At 37.6% G+C, this 17020-nt stretch overlaps 1 protein-coding gene across 7 annotated transcripts in view; it reads right to left on the bottom strand.

Moving 5' to 3' along the window:
• LOC114478906 (chloride channel protein 2-like) overlaps nt 1-17020 on the bottom strand; it is a 134723-nt gene that overhangs the window by 34218 nt on the left and 83485 nt on the right. For 5 of the 7 annotated variants that reach the window (XM_028472262.1, XM_028472255.1, XM_028472261.1 and 2 more), the window contains exons 7-12: nt 12661-12684; nt 12240-12318; nt 10564-10689; nt 7097-7181; nt 6656-6757; nt 4852-4954 (exon numbers count right to left, since the gene is read on the bottom strand). In XM_028472262.1, the coding sequence (XP_028328063.1) occupies nt 4852-4954; nt 6656-6757; nt 7097-7181; nt 10564-10689; nt 12240-12318; nt 12661-12684 (519 nt within the window). The remainder of the gene's footprint in view (nt 1-4851; nt 4955-6655; nt 6758-7096; nt 7182-10563; nt 10690-12239; nt 12319-12660; nt 12685-17020) is intronic. The other 2 variants (XM_028472257.1, XM_028472260.1) reach the window with 1 other exon arrangement.

Genomic DNA, 17020 nt, shown 5'->3' with positions numbered 1-17020 from the left:
CAAAATACACAAAAAATAAATATTTATAAAATTACTCCAGTATTACACTACAATGGCAACAAAAAACAATAATTACAGAAAAAAATGCACAAAAAGACAACAGAGAGATACAAAAATACACATGACTCCAAAAAACATCCATTACAGAAAAATACATCAAACGACAACAAAAACATGAAAATGACTAAAAATACACTAAAATGACAACAGAAATGCACTAAACTACAAAAAAAAAATAAAATGATTCCAGAATCACTACAATGACAAAAAAACAAAACAATAAATATACAAAAAGACAACAGAAAGATACAAAAATACACATAATGACTCCAAAAACATACATTACAGAAAAATACAAACAAAAAAATTTTATAAAAATGAGTATAAAAAAAACAAACACATTCATCATGAACATGTCCAATAAAATTTAACCAGGGAAATCACACACGCTACTTTGCACCCGCAAATAAACCATTTATAACACTACAGAGAATGTATCCCTTTTTGTACATCCAACCTTCAAACACATACTCATCTGGCTATAATTGACAACTGCTGAAGTCAGCATCACATGTGAACATTTTTAAATCAAAGTTAAAGGCACTTTTTTTCTCTACTGCATATGATTGAGAGAGAGATTTTTAGTCATGTTGTTGATGTCATGATGATTTTACTGATGATTTTAATTGATTTTACTGATGATTTTAATTGATTTTTACTGATGATTTTAATTGATTTTTACTGATTTTAAACAATTGAATGTTTTATCATGTAAAGCACATTAAGTTGCCTTGAGTATGAAATGCGCTATACAAATAAATTTGCCTTGCCTTACTTATGCTCCCACATGAATGCATACTTCTGACGGGCACTGTACTAGTAGAATAAAATAACTTCAGAAGATTCTTGTGGTTTCAACATTTTAAAAATAGTAAAAGGGTTAAAGATGGCGTTATGTAGTCAATTTATCATAGAGACCAACTGAAGCATGTATGATCACACACTGATTATGTGAGTTTGATGAGATCACCGTTTCTTTTTGGTTTTTTTTTAACTCCAGCCAGCATTTTAAAAAGACGTTGCAGTAACTCACGATTAAATAATAGGTAACTTGTGAGCGTTTTGATGAATAGTTTGCTGAACTCAGCACTAAATATTAAATTTAAATGAACGGAGGAAGAAGCTGTGCTGTGTGACGCTGTGCTGCTGGTTCCATCCACTGTATTCTTGTCCTCCGTGCACGCACCAAATTGCTGTATCCTAAATGAGTGGGCATTCCATGCTGTAAACGAGAGGCAATGGATAAGCACGTATGCTTATATAGGCATATTACTGATGGTTTTAAACACATTTAAACTGTGATCATCTAATTAAAAAGTACAGTACACATTAAACACGTAAGAAGACAATGATTCTATTGTCATTTGTATCGATTTAAAATCATATTTAATAATTTACAATGATATTCTGTTTGATTTAATTTTAAACTTCTGTATTAAAGCCATATTTTGTTACTGTACTTGAGTAGTTTTTTTCTGGTGTCTGTACTTGAGTACATCCTTACGTTTTTAAACAAATATCTGAACCAGTCTCTCCGGGAGCTCAACTGTGTGGACACTTAAACTGTTGAAGAAGCTTTTCGTTAACTGGATTTTTATTTTTTTTATTATCCTTTTATGATGTTGCTCCTATGATGTAAATGCACCCATGTTTTATTATTCTTTTATGCTGTTGCACCTGCTGGATTAATTTATCCACAGCTCTGTACAGCACTTTGATTTTATTTGTAAAAAGCGCTTTATAAATAATTTACTTTCTACTCCTTACATTTTAAAAATGGGCTTGTTACTTTTACAACCTTTGAAGATGTCATGACGTAAAAAGACGCAAAAGTTTGGTAGTTTGAGCTTTTTTTCTGTTAGGCAGGTCTCTTAGTTTTATGTTATTGGTTAACATTTTCAAGTTTTTAAAAATGTTTTTCTTGACACATTCCACTTACATTTTTTATTTTGTTCCTAAAGAGTAACAGATTTAACTTGTTTCCATGTAACAGTTTTCTACAAGTTCTTAAAAAAGTACTTTTTTACTTTTACTCAAGTAAGGGGCAACTTCAATACTTTTCCTTTTACCAGAGTATTTTTTTATTCATTCACCTATACTTTTGAGTACTGAAGACTAGTACTTTTGCCATCTCTGATTAAAGCCGTAGATGGTGAAAAAATGTAAAATAAAAGTATTTTTTACTCATTCACACTTTTGTAGTTCTGTGTTGGTTTTTTAAAGCACCACAAAATGACATCTTCCAAATGAATATGAATCAATCTCAGAAAGGAAGAAATGAAACACTGACATGATATAAAGCTTGAAAAAGTGATTTTTACATGATCCCCTCCTTTAAAAAATACTTGTATAAGTTTTCAGCAAAATGGTCCCAAACTTTTGAGACTTCAGGTTGGTTCTTCTTCTGTTGCACAATTCTTCTTCACAATGTAAATGGTAAAGCGACACTACACCCAGCAGGGTGTAGTGCGTGCATGTATGGTACTGCAGCAAAAATTAAGCAGAAAGCGGCCACCGGCCGGATTTTATCATGAATTTACAACATTTAACAATATTATCAACTATGTTACTAATCATTTTTGCATTATTGTATATGTTACACAGATTGTAGTCGGAGCAAATCTCGACACGGTCTATATATTTAATTCTGTTTGTCTTTTGTCCCCACTTTTTGGCAAGAATCTCAAACTCTGCGTATGGCGTGTCCGCTAAACAAATTGAACTAAAAGCCTAAACATACTCGGGCAGACTGTAGGTGGTGCAGACTTCATGTGGAAAGTCTACAATGAGCTTTTATAGGCCCAATCCTAATGTCCACCCTCACACTCACTGCCTTGAGCCCTCATTGACTTCACTGACGTCACCTGTCAAGTGATGGAGTGTATGAGGCTGCAAGGGCTTGAGACACTAGAAATAGAAGTGGTACAGCCTTTTGTTTTTTGTTGACAATACATAACACTGCTTATGATTGCAGCTTTGGGACTTTGAGCTTCATAACCCTCACACACATGCTTCTTTATGATTGTGTTTACAATAGGATTACTATTGCAACAACATCATCAGTAGGGTAAAACTAACCTGTCTCATGACAGATTTATCTGGTATATTGCATGGCTAATGACGTATAGACTCAAGTCAAATATGAAAGTTAAGCCAAGTTATTTCTGTGACCAGTAAATGGATTTTGATGTTTTGTTCTCAGCTAAAAAAAAACTATAGGGTTCGCTGTTCAGTCCCTGTTTATTAAAAAAATGGGGGTCAATTGATGCATTAAACAGTGACAGAAATGTATTTAACTCCCTATCGGCTACATGAAGGAGCAAGCTCAGTACTGCTACAATTTGAGTAGTATATCATCTCATTCTTATTTTTGTCAAAAGTTGAGCAGGATTATAAATTAGTTGGAGTTTCTCAAACTGCATTTTAGTCAAGTCGTAAAAATGCATTAAATATCTACACAAACAAAAAGCATTAGCTTACCTTGTTGAGTAGTTTCATTCAGTTGCCATGGAAGCTCAAAGCTGACCCTGAGCTGAACTCGTTTCGGCACACCCCTCGGAAGAGAGGGGCGGGGGGAAGGGGAGGTCTTTGCAACTCCAGGGACACCCCCCAAAAACGGAGCGCTCTGAAAGAGCTGGTTTATACAGGGTCTTAAACCACCCCTGTCTTGATTCATGTTATGTTTTGACCAAACCCCAGCACAGAAATGTCATTTAAACCACAGGGAACTGTTTTAAAAGGTGAAAAATGGGAATAAAATATCCCCTTTAAAGCGGCTGTCAGCTGCTTTCCCCAGGAGATTCCTGCCATATGTCACAATGAAATGAACTATGGGTAATTCCCTCACCATAAGTCGCTGGATGGCCACTTACGGAGTAGGTGCATGAAGGGTTGAAAAATTGAGCGGAAGTTCCCTCACGCACGTCATGATTTGACAACCTTGAGCCCTCACGGACTTAGAGGGAGCGTGCCTCAAGGTCATTGAGTGTGGACAATGTATTAGCCCATAGTCGAGCACACCTGGAGCACAATGCTGAAGAGTAATTTGTACTGAAATTCCCAAAATCCATTACACTTCTTTGTAGTCCTTGTACTCCTTGTATGTGTTATAAAGGTGTCTGTACTTCTGTAGCTTGTCTGCCAGTCTCCTCAAAGCTCGTCTCCATCTCTCCTGCTCTGTCATGTCTCCTGGTTCTTCTGTCAGTCTGTTTTTGTCCACCTTTGTTTTGTAATTTGTAGTTTGAGTTTATTCATGAAATTGTTTTATTTGAATCTACTTGTGCCTCCCTCCAAATCTATGGATTTGTGTCCTCCAACAGACTCAACCCTGACACTCCCCATAAAAGGACCATTGCCTTGAAGCAGTCATGTCGATTTTACTTAGAATCAAATCTTTCCACAATATAGAGCTAAAGCTGATGGTGGCAGTAATGATTCCTAGAGAGAATATTGTTTGCATCTCTGCTTAAAATAGCCCATTACACACATCACTTTGCTGTTTCAGTCAGTGAGGTTTTCCAGTGGCAGCTTAAAACATCATTACAGCCTCCGGTCTCAAAACATTTGTAGAAAACATCTTTACATAGCATGAAATTCTATTGTGATCATATTTATGAAACTACTATTTAGAATATTATTTAAACACAGGGCTGATTATACTTTCAAAAAGAAGGCAGGCACAAAAGGAACATATGACCAGACATCATCGCTCACTTAATTTAATATGACCATAAATCCACTCACAACATTGTTTTCTTTCATGCTGTCAGAGTTGTGAAAGCCTTTTCTCACCTGTCCAGCCATGAACTGCCCGAGGCCTGGTGGGAATGTTAGTGTGGAGACCAGCAGGGTGACGAGCGCTGGATACACGAGACGCCTGACAGGAAGAGACGGACTACGGGGTCATTAATGGGCCAATTCGTCATGCTGGATGCACATACTGAATTTCTTCAACATGTAAATCTGCAAAAAGCTCTTTGTAGTATCTTTGTAGGATTATACCCAAGTGATGCTTGACTTCATGCATGCTGTGGCACCAAGTACTGTACATAAACACATTTAAAAAATTTACATAAATGTTAGTCTCAGCTTAAAAAAATGCATTTGCAATGTCCTATAACTCCTGGATCCAGAGAACGCTTTGTTTGGAACACAATCCTGGAAAAATTAATGATAAAATCATTCAAAAGAAACATTTTAGAACACAACGTTGCTTATTAATTTCTTTAATTCTTTAATGACAAAAGTACAAAATGGATCTCCAATTGCTTCTCAGTAGGATTGAAGTGCACACTTTTGAATGAGCAGTAGAACTTCATTTTTTTCTAGTTCTACTGTGACTTATTACATACTAATATGACTAAATCTAAATGTAACACTGATTTTAAAGGGTACCTGTAGTGAAAATATAACAAAAACATGTTTAATGTTATACCAATAAACAAAATATGTGCATCCTTTTATATTAAAAACTTTTTATTACTATTTTATACCTTCTGGCATAAGCTATGGAGAGCAGCCATATTGGACAAACTTTCATTGATCGACCTGGCCTGTCGCTTTATTTAAAAAAAAAAAAAAGTTTTTCTCTTGTTGTTACAGCATCGATGGGCTTCACACTCCGCCACTGTTCAGAAACTAGACCAATGGCGATGCGCACATATTGGTAGATTAGTGCATTCATGTGCTGGGTGGTGTATTGCTTTAAGTCGACATCTGGCATGGCATTTGATAATAGCTGGATCACTGAAATGCACTTTACACAAAGGTAAACTAGTTCCAACTAATACAGAAGTGTACATGTTCTTACATTTTAGTTTACAAATTTGGATGGAACATTTTAACACATCCTCGATTTGACTCTCAGTTTCTTGTAAATAAGTGGCTGTTACTGTAAGGTTGGGTCCGTTTTCCTTGTGCTTGCTTGTCTATCTATTTTTTTCTTCCTTCTGCTTAGGCGAGTGTGGTCACACGTGTACAATCGCACTGGTGGATACAGCCCACCTATAAGAGATGCCTGGGAGAAGCGGGGGAAGGCAGGTTGGGCTAGCTCTTACCGTATTGATGCCTTGCTATTTTATTTGTATGTTTTTCTGTTGAGTTTGACAGTTTAAGTGGTGCAGTTTGGTGTTTTTCTTTTAATAGTTTAGCCGTCCTTTGCTTATCGGGCTAACACTGGCTTCCAGGGCTAACAAAAAAAGTTCAGAGTACAAAAGTACCTGGGTGTTGTGTCTTTAGGTTTGGTTTCAAAGAAACAAGCTGAGTTAATCCATTTTGAGGCCAGAACAGAGGCAAAATAGATTTTAACAAACTTGGCAATTCAACTTTAAACGATGAATTGCAAATACTATTGCATCATCAGTAGGGTAAAGTTAACCTGTCTCACAACGGTCTGAACCCAGCTCACGTTCCCTTAACAAACTGGGCAGTTAGTTCATCTTTAAATGTATAGGACAGATTTTTAATTTCTAATCTGGGATACACGGTTTAAACTTCCATTAGAAACGCAAACAGGGTATTTGAGGTAGGAAAAAGGGACAAAGGTATGTGTGTAGATGTATCACAATTTTACATCAGACTGAGATCAGATACTCACTTTCTCAGGAGAAACTTGTTTATAGTCTTCTGTTTTCTCATGCACTCTACTATTAGTCGGTTTAAGTAGACAAACAGAGCACCACCAAATCCACAGGCAACCCTACACAGAAGACAAAAAAATGTTGATTGTTCAACAAAAAGACTTTGCAGAAATTACAGCTACAATGTCCTGGTTTGGTCAAAAATGCAGACAATTTGAGGTTGTTTATTTCTTTCAAAATTCTGCAAACAAACAAATAAATCACATTTGGTGCATGCAGTCGAGCCTTTTCTGGTAATCAGCAAAAATAAAAAGTTCATTTCACGGCCTGCTCAAGGAATACAAATGAGGCATCAAGCTCCCAACAGGAAAAGAGAGAGCTTGAATCGAACCAACACAGGCGTCAAATAGCTGTGGGATCAGGGCTCCTGTTTAATGTGGTGTCAGAAACACACTCACCCGAGGATAGCAAACGCTGGCAGCTCTTGAAGGTCAAAAGGGAAGTCCAGGCGGAACCGAGTCTTGAAAAGAGCTGTGATTGTATCTGAGAGGGAGAAAATATGATGGATATTTCTCAGCAGACACTAGAAAGCAGTGCAATGTTTCACTTAAATGTGGTAGGTACTCACAGAGAGGTGGCCAATTGAGTTATTGAAATTAGTTTGGACTAATTAGAGTAAATATTACATTTATTTAACCATCCAACATTAGAATTATTACAAGGGACCACTTGTCACACCAAAATGTATAACCATTTGTTGTATAGAGTCTCATTCACATTGTTGTTGTAAACTTTGTGATTTAACATTAATATACATTTAAGGGAAGGTGTAAATCACAGGACTCAACGGTGTGTGTGTGTGTGTGTGTGAGCCTGAGGCACAACTGACTAAGAAGTGCATATATTCAAACATGATAGGTGATTCTGCGCATGGTTGTGTGAGAACACAACAATGTATAGAGAAGCTAGACAGTGACAGTTCTGCAACTCTACACACACCAGAGCCGAGCATATGTGTTGAGCCGTCTGTGTGAATATGAGCCTGATTAACAATAACAGGTTTGTATCGTCAACATAGCTTCCTGGTATCGATGAGAGGAGTTAATGCATGGGGCAGTGCAGGTAAGTGCACTCCGTTTGCTAGTTGCTCAAGCACATGGTGGGACATTCTAGTTCATTGCCATGTGACTACCTGGTGAGATTGGAGCCACAGCTTCTATGCGGGTGTCCGTCAAAAACAAGGGGAAGCGCAAATCATTGTCTGCAGCAGCACAACTTGGGTCTGGCAAGTTGGCAACAGTCTTATGGCGTTTCCACTGGCGGTATCGGCTCTACTCGCTTTCGGGACCTGATACTGTTTTTGCAGAGCGTTTCCATTGAGTAACAACCTGACGCGCAAGACCATCGCACACACACTTACAAGGTGGCAGGGATGGATGATGAAGATGTTGACGGACTGGTATTTTTAGTGTGCTGTTTTACGGTCCGTTAGGGCAAATGTGACTGCAGCTGTTCCATGGATCATGGTTACAGGGAGAGATGTTTTAAAGAGAAGTGGAGAGAGCTTATGTCAGCGAATGGAGGGTTGCTAGCCAATAAGAGTGGGCATTCAGTGGTGACTGGGGCTATTTTGGTAGGCCTTGAGTAACCAGAAATTAGCAGCCATAATGGATGACCTGGTCTTGTTTTCAGGCTACGTGGTAAAGCCTTTGTTTGGGCCATGTGGGGTCCTAAGGTTCCTGGTAAGTGTCTAGTGTCTGTGAGGGTCCCTGTGGTACCCTGTCTTAGAATTGGGTGCCTAAAGCCTGATATATGCTACTGCATCTGGACCTATGCCGTGGGTACGGCGTCGATGTGATGCAGAGGTTGGCCAACTGTACTTCTGCATCAAGGGAACACATCGTTATGCAATTTGCCGCCATGTCGCTAGGGGTTGTGTCAATGTGTAGTTTCAGAGGAGCATTAAAAAGCCTTTACAGTAAACAGTTTATTGTTTTTTTTAGCATTTTAAAATGCTATTTACTTCTGGATTATTCCATTCCTACCTAACCACGTTTATATCGTTGGACACAAACATGAAAATGCACTTTATTCCTCAATATAAACATATGCAAACAAAGTATAAAAGTGTATTGAGCTGTAGACTAAACATAATGTCATGTCTGTGGCAGCCTCTGCAGCATGTCGCTTATTGCTGTTAATGAAAAATACAATGCTGAGACAGAGTAGTGGGAATAACAGAAAACACACACCTTGCGTCTGTGATTGACTACGCTTGGGTAGTGCTTCATGTGTGTTGCAGCCATGAGGACATAATAGAACACTGGCACTTTTTGTCTGTCTTGTTTCTCTCTTCAACTCAATCCGTCAACTCTCGCATCATTCCACAAAAAGCTGAAACATGGCAGTGTTGACTGGAAAAGGCAACGGCAGGGGGTGAGGTTTGGGGCGGACCAATCACAGCCCTTACGGACCGCGTCGCCTAGAAGCGCAGTCAGGATTTTTGGGAGGCGCACGTCAGGTTACGGCGTAGGGGTTTACGTCCACGTAGAGGGCTACAAGTAGCTATGAATTCGTCCTGACGCAGTAGCATACATCAGGATTTACTCCCCTCAAGTCCAAGGTGTAGCCTTGTTTTGACACTATTGGGCAACTCCAACACTGTCTTAATACCAGTAAAGTGTGTACAGTGGAGAGTTCCATCAAAACTTATGCTCCTGCAAAATTTGTTTTCAAACTTTAAAAGCTGGGCTTCTCCTCTAAACCTGCCTTGTGACCATGGAAGTATTCTATAGGTAGGCAGTACTCCCATGGCAGTTTGAGCTCTCTCTGCATGGTTTTAAAGTCTTTCAGGGTTGCGGAGGTTGGGTCACAGTCCTCTGATTACACTTTCCTTTGATCCAAACATAAGGCTGAGAATCAGCCTCTGACAATAGGTCGAAGTGTGTCCATGTGGTCATGGTTCTTTTCTACACAATGCAGATAACAGCATTTAACTCAGCTGAGGTAGTTGCCAACTATAGGTCTATACTCTCGGCTCCAAACGCAAGAAATGTCAAAGATGATGTTGAGTGCACAACATTGTGGGTGGGCAGGAGAACTAGCTACATCATGAAAAAAACATCAAAACTACCAAAAGCCCGACAATTTGTTGCCGCTCCATTATTGAATGTTGTAAAAGAGCAGGCGGAAAAGGCAAAATTTACATGCGCCCGCTTTGACAAATAGATGACACCCTCTTCTTCTGATGCTTGTTTTCCTAAATAAGTCTCTATTGTAGCAACGGCGCCGCAAGCGAGTTGCTCAGGCAACTGCATCAACGAGTTATAGCAGCTTTAGGTGCTAAAGAAGAAAACGCTGTGTGAGAAAACAGTGTCACTGTTTTGCAAATTGATGCTAAAAACATCAATTGCATTAATGCGAGTATTTTGCTTCAATTATTGTTTGCTTACAGTTTTACTCCCTTTACTTATCCTTAAATGTTTCTAACTATAGATTTTATTCATATCTATTTGTTTTATAATTGCAACCTTTTGCACACTACTTGGCTTCAAGTTCATTTTAAATGAATGATTGAGATGTGACAAACAATTATAATCAAATGAGAAAAAGCTTTAAATTATTATTTAGAAAAAAAAGAAAAATAACCATTAACATTAAAATGCTTTGTGATTCTTCAATATTTCAATTAACTTAACATTTAGACTTTCACATTTTGAGACATGACCTTCCATTTTAGTATTTTAAGTATTACGGTACTGAATGTATACTTACCAATGTTATCGTAATAGCAGTAAACAACGGAATATTTTTTCTCAGGGATAATACTGTATCTAATACTAACCTATTTAAGCAAAAAAGCCATGGTTTCAGCTTCATCATTAAGTCTGTGTGTCTACTTTAATAAATGATACTTATGCTTTACCTTCCTCCTGGTTCAACACAGCCAGCACTCGGAATATGAAGGCACTGAAGGTGGCAGCGAAGAAGCCCCTCCAGTAGTTTCTCACAGCAAAAAAGGTCGATGTTACCTCTATACTGAAGAGCACTCCTTACACAAAACACACACATACACATGACATTTTCACACAAAAACCATAGTATTTGATTGCCCTATTATCATCCACTTGTAAACTACTTTTCTGTGTTAACAATGTATTATGAATCACATTTTACTGGTGGAGTTTTAATAGTAGTAGAAAGTTTAATATGTTGTGAAAGGGCATTAGAATACCACAGCTCTAACTACTACAGCCCAAAATCTTGCATATCGGCTTGATTAAACAATTAAAGCTAAAATAAAGTGTAATTTAACTGCAGGAGTTAATGTGTGAGTCTACGATTGCCTGTGTGTTAGCACTGTGTTAAGGACAGTAGAATATAGGCTATTTAAGTAACTATGTGCAAAAAAAAAAACAACTTTAATTTAAGCATGAGCACATTTAGCACAACTAGGTATGTTTGTTAGCCAAGCAAATATGAGGCCTCCTCTTCAAAACAGCAGCATTACGTCACTTTCATAACAAAACTATTTTTTTTGTCATTTTGAGAAAACGCAAAAAAAACATTTTTGCCTCTAATGTTAGGCATGAATTCTCAAAATCTCTATGAGGGTGACGATAGTGACCTATTAAGAACCATAATATGATACAACTTACTGTATATCTTTCATCCAAGTGGGAGTTTAGATTATCCATAGTACATGTTGTATGGTGCTGTGGCTGTTTAGCAGGCTAAAATACGTGTGTGTGTGTCTGTGTGTGTTCGTGTTAATAGTGGCAACTGTTTATATATTCTGTATGTGATAAATTCACAATTGTCAGTAATAATAAATAAATAATTGACAGTTATTAGAATAATTAAAAAATGTACAGCACTTTGGTGAGCTGAAGTTGTTTTTAAAATGCACATAATTTGTTTTATAAATTTTGATATTATTCCCTACACCTCTGTTAATAAAGGTCCATGTGTGACATGATTTGGCATGTGGCTTTAACTGACTTACCTTATTTTAAGGTTTTTCTTCTGAAAAAAGAAACTAAAAGGTACACTATGCTATAATAGTTAGGGGGGAAACTCCAGGTATTGCCATTCTGGTTCAATTGTTTGCATCAAAGCATCATCTCAAGACAAGGGCAAAAGATCAAGATATATCGTACATCGTAATATAGCTTAAAAATATTGAAATATTGAAAAAAAAAAAAAAAAGGCCATATCGCCCAGCCCTACTATGGTATCAAAAATGGTATTGAGTTTGAAATTCTAGTATTGTGACGACCCTAGTAGGTTCAGTGTGGTGACAGCTTGTTGGGAAGAAGCCATTTCTGAGTCTCCTAGTGCTGGTTTGGACTATTAAACAAGAATATTTGTTCAATGTGACAGTGGCCTTATAGCAACGTAAGAGGCTGCAAAAAAAGCTACAACTAATACCACATCAGAGTTAACCTTTAAATAGATGTTTCGGCGTATGCTACTTTAAATCAAAGAGACGGATAGATCTCCTTTTGCTAGTGAAGTAAATGTCCTCATCTAATCAGTGTTTCTAATTGTCAGTAACACTTGGGTCAAATTTAATCAGAGGCTGCAGCCACGTGGTCTTACCTCCAATGGGGGCAGCAAAGCAGCAGCCCACACCCACCGCGCAGGCAGCCGACAGCATTTCTGTGTTCCTCAGCTCGTTCTGTGCAGAGACCACATTTACAACACATAGACAGGCCTTTTTCTTCATGAGAGCCTTTGGCAGCTTACAAATACAGCAATTTCACAGTGAAGCAGCTGCAGGAGTCCACAGATATCTCACATTCAAGGAGAGGTACATGGGAAGCCATAATTGGACAAAAAGCTTAGATCAAGCGTTTAAATCACGAAATGAAGCGAGGGCAACACAAATCAATGCCTTGCTTTGGTTGAATGAACAGAAACAACCACAACACAGACAAATGTATCCCAGCCTCTGAAATGGGCAGCATATATTATTGATGGTGACAGATTTGGTAATAAGATCTGACTTAGAAGTCCATACCTTGTTTGCCTCAAAGGGCTCTTCCTTCAGCGTTAGAGTCACAAAAGAAGACAGAAGGAGAATAAATAGGCGTGAGTGTAGAATTTACCTTTGTTTAAAAAATGCTCCTCCTCTTTGAATACAGCCTGCACAACTACAAACAAAAACAAACAGGGAATGAGTTTCTGTTAACAGTATTCATTCCAGCGCCGCAATTATTTCTCTACCAGAGTAATCTAAAATTATGTTGCACTGTAGACGTTCTCCTGACTACTTCTCCAAGTGTGCTGTGTCCTGCACACCAAGGATAGGGTCACTTATAACTGTAATTGCATAATTGATAAATAATTAAAGTTATGGTATAATTGTAATTGTGATTGTAATTTAAAAAAAAAAATCTGTTGTCATAATAGTAATTAAAGGTGCAGTCTGCAACTCTGATAAAAGTGACTTTTTGTCATATTTGCTAAAGCTGTACTAGTTTTGTGTAAAGCTGTCCTTACATGAAACTAGTAGTTTGTGTGGAAAAAAAAACAGACTCATTGAGCCCCTCCTGCTGCTTCTGCAGCCTTTGGCAGATTGCCAGAATGCACCGCGACCGAGCAAAAAGAACAGAGCCAGGATTGTGCTTGATAGGCTGTCTGACAGCTGTTGCTCACAGTCCCCACCCCTTTCTAGGAGCTAGAGTGCAGTCTTTTTTACAGTGTATGGTCTGGAGGAGTAGAAGATGGAATTGGTGACTTTTCTGCTTGAAAGGTAATTACTGCTGCTTGATTTACATCATGTTTGATTTGTAATTGTTACACTAGAACTCTGTAGTGCGTGTGTTGTTCATGTGCGCACAGCAGCCTACGTGTTGCTGCTGCTGTTGCTGAGGTGTGTGCACATTGAGAGAGAGAAGCGCTGCAGTAATATGCTTTTAACAGAGCATGTTATAGTACTATGAAGCTGCTGTCTGGCTAACGTTAGCTTGTTAGCGCCTCTGAGGGAGGGACTTTGGAAAGTTTGGAGGCAGGGCAGGGGAGGGGGAGAGAGGGATCTGAGAGTTGCGGACTGCACCTTTAAGATAATTTACTTTGTCAATTATAATTTCATGCAAAACTGGGAAACCATGTTACAGTTCTCCACACATGTAGTTAATTATTAAAATACGTTTCATATCAAGCTTTCCCACATTTTACTATTTAAAACAAATTTAAATCGAGGGGTATACTGACGCAAAAAAGGCTCAGATGCTCACATCAAAAATATTAAAACCTATATTTGAGTGGATTGAAAAAAATTAGATGAATATTTGTTTTTAGTGTACTTTACAGCTGATTTAGGACCTGTTATTATAAGAGATGCTAACAGAAAGCTAACACAAGTGGAAGGTTACATTTTATGGGCTTATTTACTTTATTTATTTTTTTTAATTTATTTATTCAGTTTATTTCCGACATGGTTACATTCACTTTTTTTTTTTTTTTTTTTTTTTTTTTACACATTCTTTTGTACATGCCAAAAAAGGAGACGAGAGAAGCAGTTTGCTTATCTGGGTCCCGTCCCCTGTTTTACCATCGCAAATTTACATGGGTTTACATGTCTCTCTGGTCAAACATTCTTGAGTTGTTCTAACAGTCCTTTCTTGTGTATTCTCATCTGTAGTCAGTGTTGTCTTTTTTTTTTATTCCTCTTCCTCTCTATCGTTGTTCGTGTTGGCCTTGTTCCCTGCCAGACGTTGTTAGCATTCCTCCAGTTCAAGAATAGTTCCTCTTTCGAAGGTGTTTGGAAGGTTTTTCCCTTTTCATTCATAATGTCACCACTCGGGAATGTCTCTTTCGGACACACAAGTTTGCAGCTTGTTTTGTCTCTACATGAAGGTTAATCCAGCTGTTGTTAGTTCTATTGGCAGTGTTGTATTTTCCACTGTTAGATTTAACTTGTATAAACACATTATTATATCTTAGTTCATAAGAAAGTTAGTAATTTCATTGTATTATATCTTAGTTCATAAGCAAGGTAGTAATTTCATCGTACAGGAAAAGTGTTTCTAACTGCACATATGACAATAAACACTTTGAATTTAAATGTAATGTAATCCTTAATCACCCCACCACCTAGCAATTGAAATGAATAAATGACAGACCTTTTTTACTCTTGGTTTCCACATTTAATTCAGTCTCCGTAAAATAATCACAGTGAGTTTTGTTTCCAGTGTTTATATAGATCTGGGTCCATATCCATGATTACCATCAGTAATGTTGTTGTTTAGGTGGATCCTTCGTATTTTCCCAAGTCTTCCATCGTTTTGATGAGGATTGGTTTTCCGTCTTCTTCTCCCAGTGGTGTGATGTAAATCCTGCAGTTTCTTGTCCAAGTCTTCACAATTTTTCCTCCTTTTTTTATTTGGCATGCCTTCCATGCAATGCTTGCATTTTGTTTTGTCAGGTTTTCATTGATGTACACCTTCGTTCCCTTGAGTTTATTTCCTTGCTTCAGTAGTTGTCCTTTGAATTTCTTATTCGTGAAGGTTATTTTTACAGCTCTGTTATCATTTTTCTTTGGGGGATGGCAGGAGTTGATGTTGTCAGGGTTCAGGACAATGTCCTTCGACTCCAGGTAGTCAATGACCTGTTGTTCAATCGATTTTGTTTCTTCGTCACTCGCGTAGCTCCTGGGTTTTATCTTTAGGCCTGTGATGATGACATCTTTCTCCCTTTCCTTTTGTTCCAGCTGTTCAACCCTGGCGTTCAACAATTTTATATCTTCAGCATTTCTTTCATTCTTTTCTTTCAGTACCTTTGCTTCGCTTTGTAGGTTTTCCAGTGAGTTTTCCAGCGTCTTTTCCAACGACTTTATCTCGGCAGACCCTCGCATATCATCTCCTTGACCTCTTCCAAACCCGAATTGGGTTCTGAAGGGCCTCAATGCGGTTTTTCACCATTTTCCTTCAGTCTTGGGCCCAATTTTTCAGGCTGTTCAGCTGTAGTCAGCTGTAGCCAAGGTCGTGTTATCGGAGCGAATCAAAACACGTCTGCTCTCTCCAAAGACCAGAGATCAATAGGCTCAGTAATTGTGAATAATTGTAACTGAACTTCAGTAATTGAGAACGTAATTGTAATTGACTTTGAGGACAAAAAATAACTGATCTAATTGTAATTGGAAAAAATGCTGGTCACTGCAATCCTAATTGAATTGTAATTGAACCTGGGTAATTGAAACCATAATTGTAACTGACTGGATCCTAAAAAAGTGAACAATGTTTACATAGACATAAACAGTGCATATTTCTGCTTTGATCCATGTTCACTCCCTTCAAAAGTAACACCTGTCTCATGCCATCTTTCACAACCACTTCATCAGTTCACACAACTAAATTGTGTGGATCAGTCTATAGTGCAACCTGCATGTTAAATCCATTAGGCTCTAGTATTCATTTATAAAATACTATCTTTTTAATGATCTCCAATGAATGAATGAATGAATATATATATACAGTATATTAGGGCTGCAACTTGATTACAGAAAATAAAGCTCTAAAAAATAAAACGACACGGTTAATCTTTATTTTTGTTGCACGCTAAAGAGCACAGAACCTGTCATTTCACAAGTTCCCGGTACACCCATCATACTGATGCACCGACTACAACACAAGAGATGGTAAAACTCGAGGACAAGTCATTCCTGTGTTCCACTCAAGATGAAAAAAGAACAAAGTCACTGGATAAATGATTATAGTGGACAATCGACCCCTCTTGAAGGTAGAGGATGTGGGGCTAGAAGTGCTGCCTATGAACTGTTATGTAAGATCATTTAAACAAAATGAATCAGCTTCATCAGTTGGTCTATTTATTTCATGCCAACTGTTTTGCAATGTTCAGTTTCCACGTCTCTGGAATGTTCTTTACCAAGTGCTGTTTTTTATTCTAATACAAAAACATTTGTTGACAAAAATCATGTCAAATCATAATATTCTTTATTCATCTTGCACATCATTATAGCACTTGAAACAAGTTTGTTGTTCAGGCTCATTTATTGTTTTCATTGATTCAATTATATACCAAAATCCATTCAAATAGGAAAAAAAATGCTGCTTCTTAAGTCAAATATTGTCATGTGATTACATAATTACAAATTCTCAAATTGATTAGATTATTATTTTTTATCGAGTTCCACCATTAAAATACACACCACAATGATTTTTCAAAACTTTTCCAAAATATTTTACCAAATTTCTATGACCGTTCAGAAACACTAAGATCTATTCAAGACCATGAAATGAGCGGGCCTTTCCAGTGTACTAGTGTAATAGGTCTGACAGTGTGCCATAGTTAGTAGCAAAAATGTGTCATAAAATATGCAAGTTGTGTCCATTATTTATCTATCATATAGCATCGTA

Source organism: Gouania willdenowi, chromosome 17, assembly GCF_900634775.1.
Source record: "Gouania willdenowi chromosome 17, fGouWil2.1, whole genome shotgun sequence".
Lineage (NCBI taxonomy): Eukaryota > Metazoa > Chordata > Actinopteri > Blenniiformes > Gobiesocidae > Gouania > Gouania willdenowi.
This window is presented reverse-complemented; position numbering and strand designations above follow the sequence as displayed.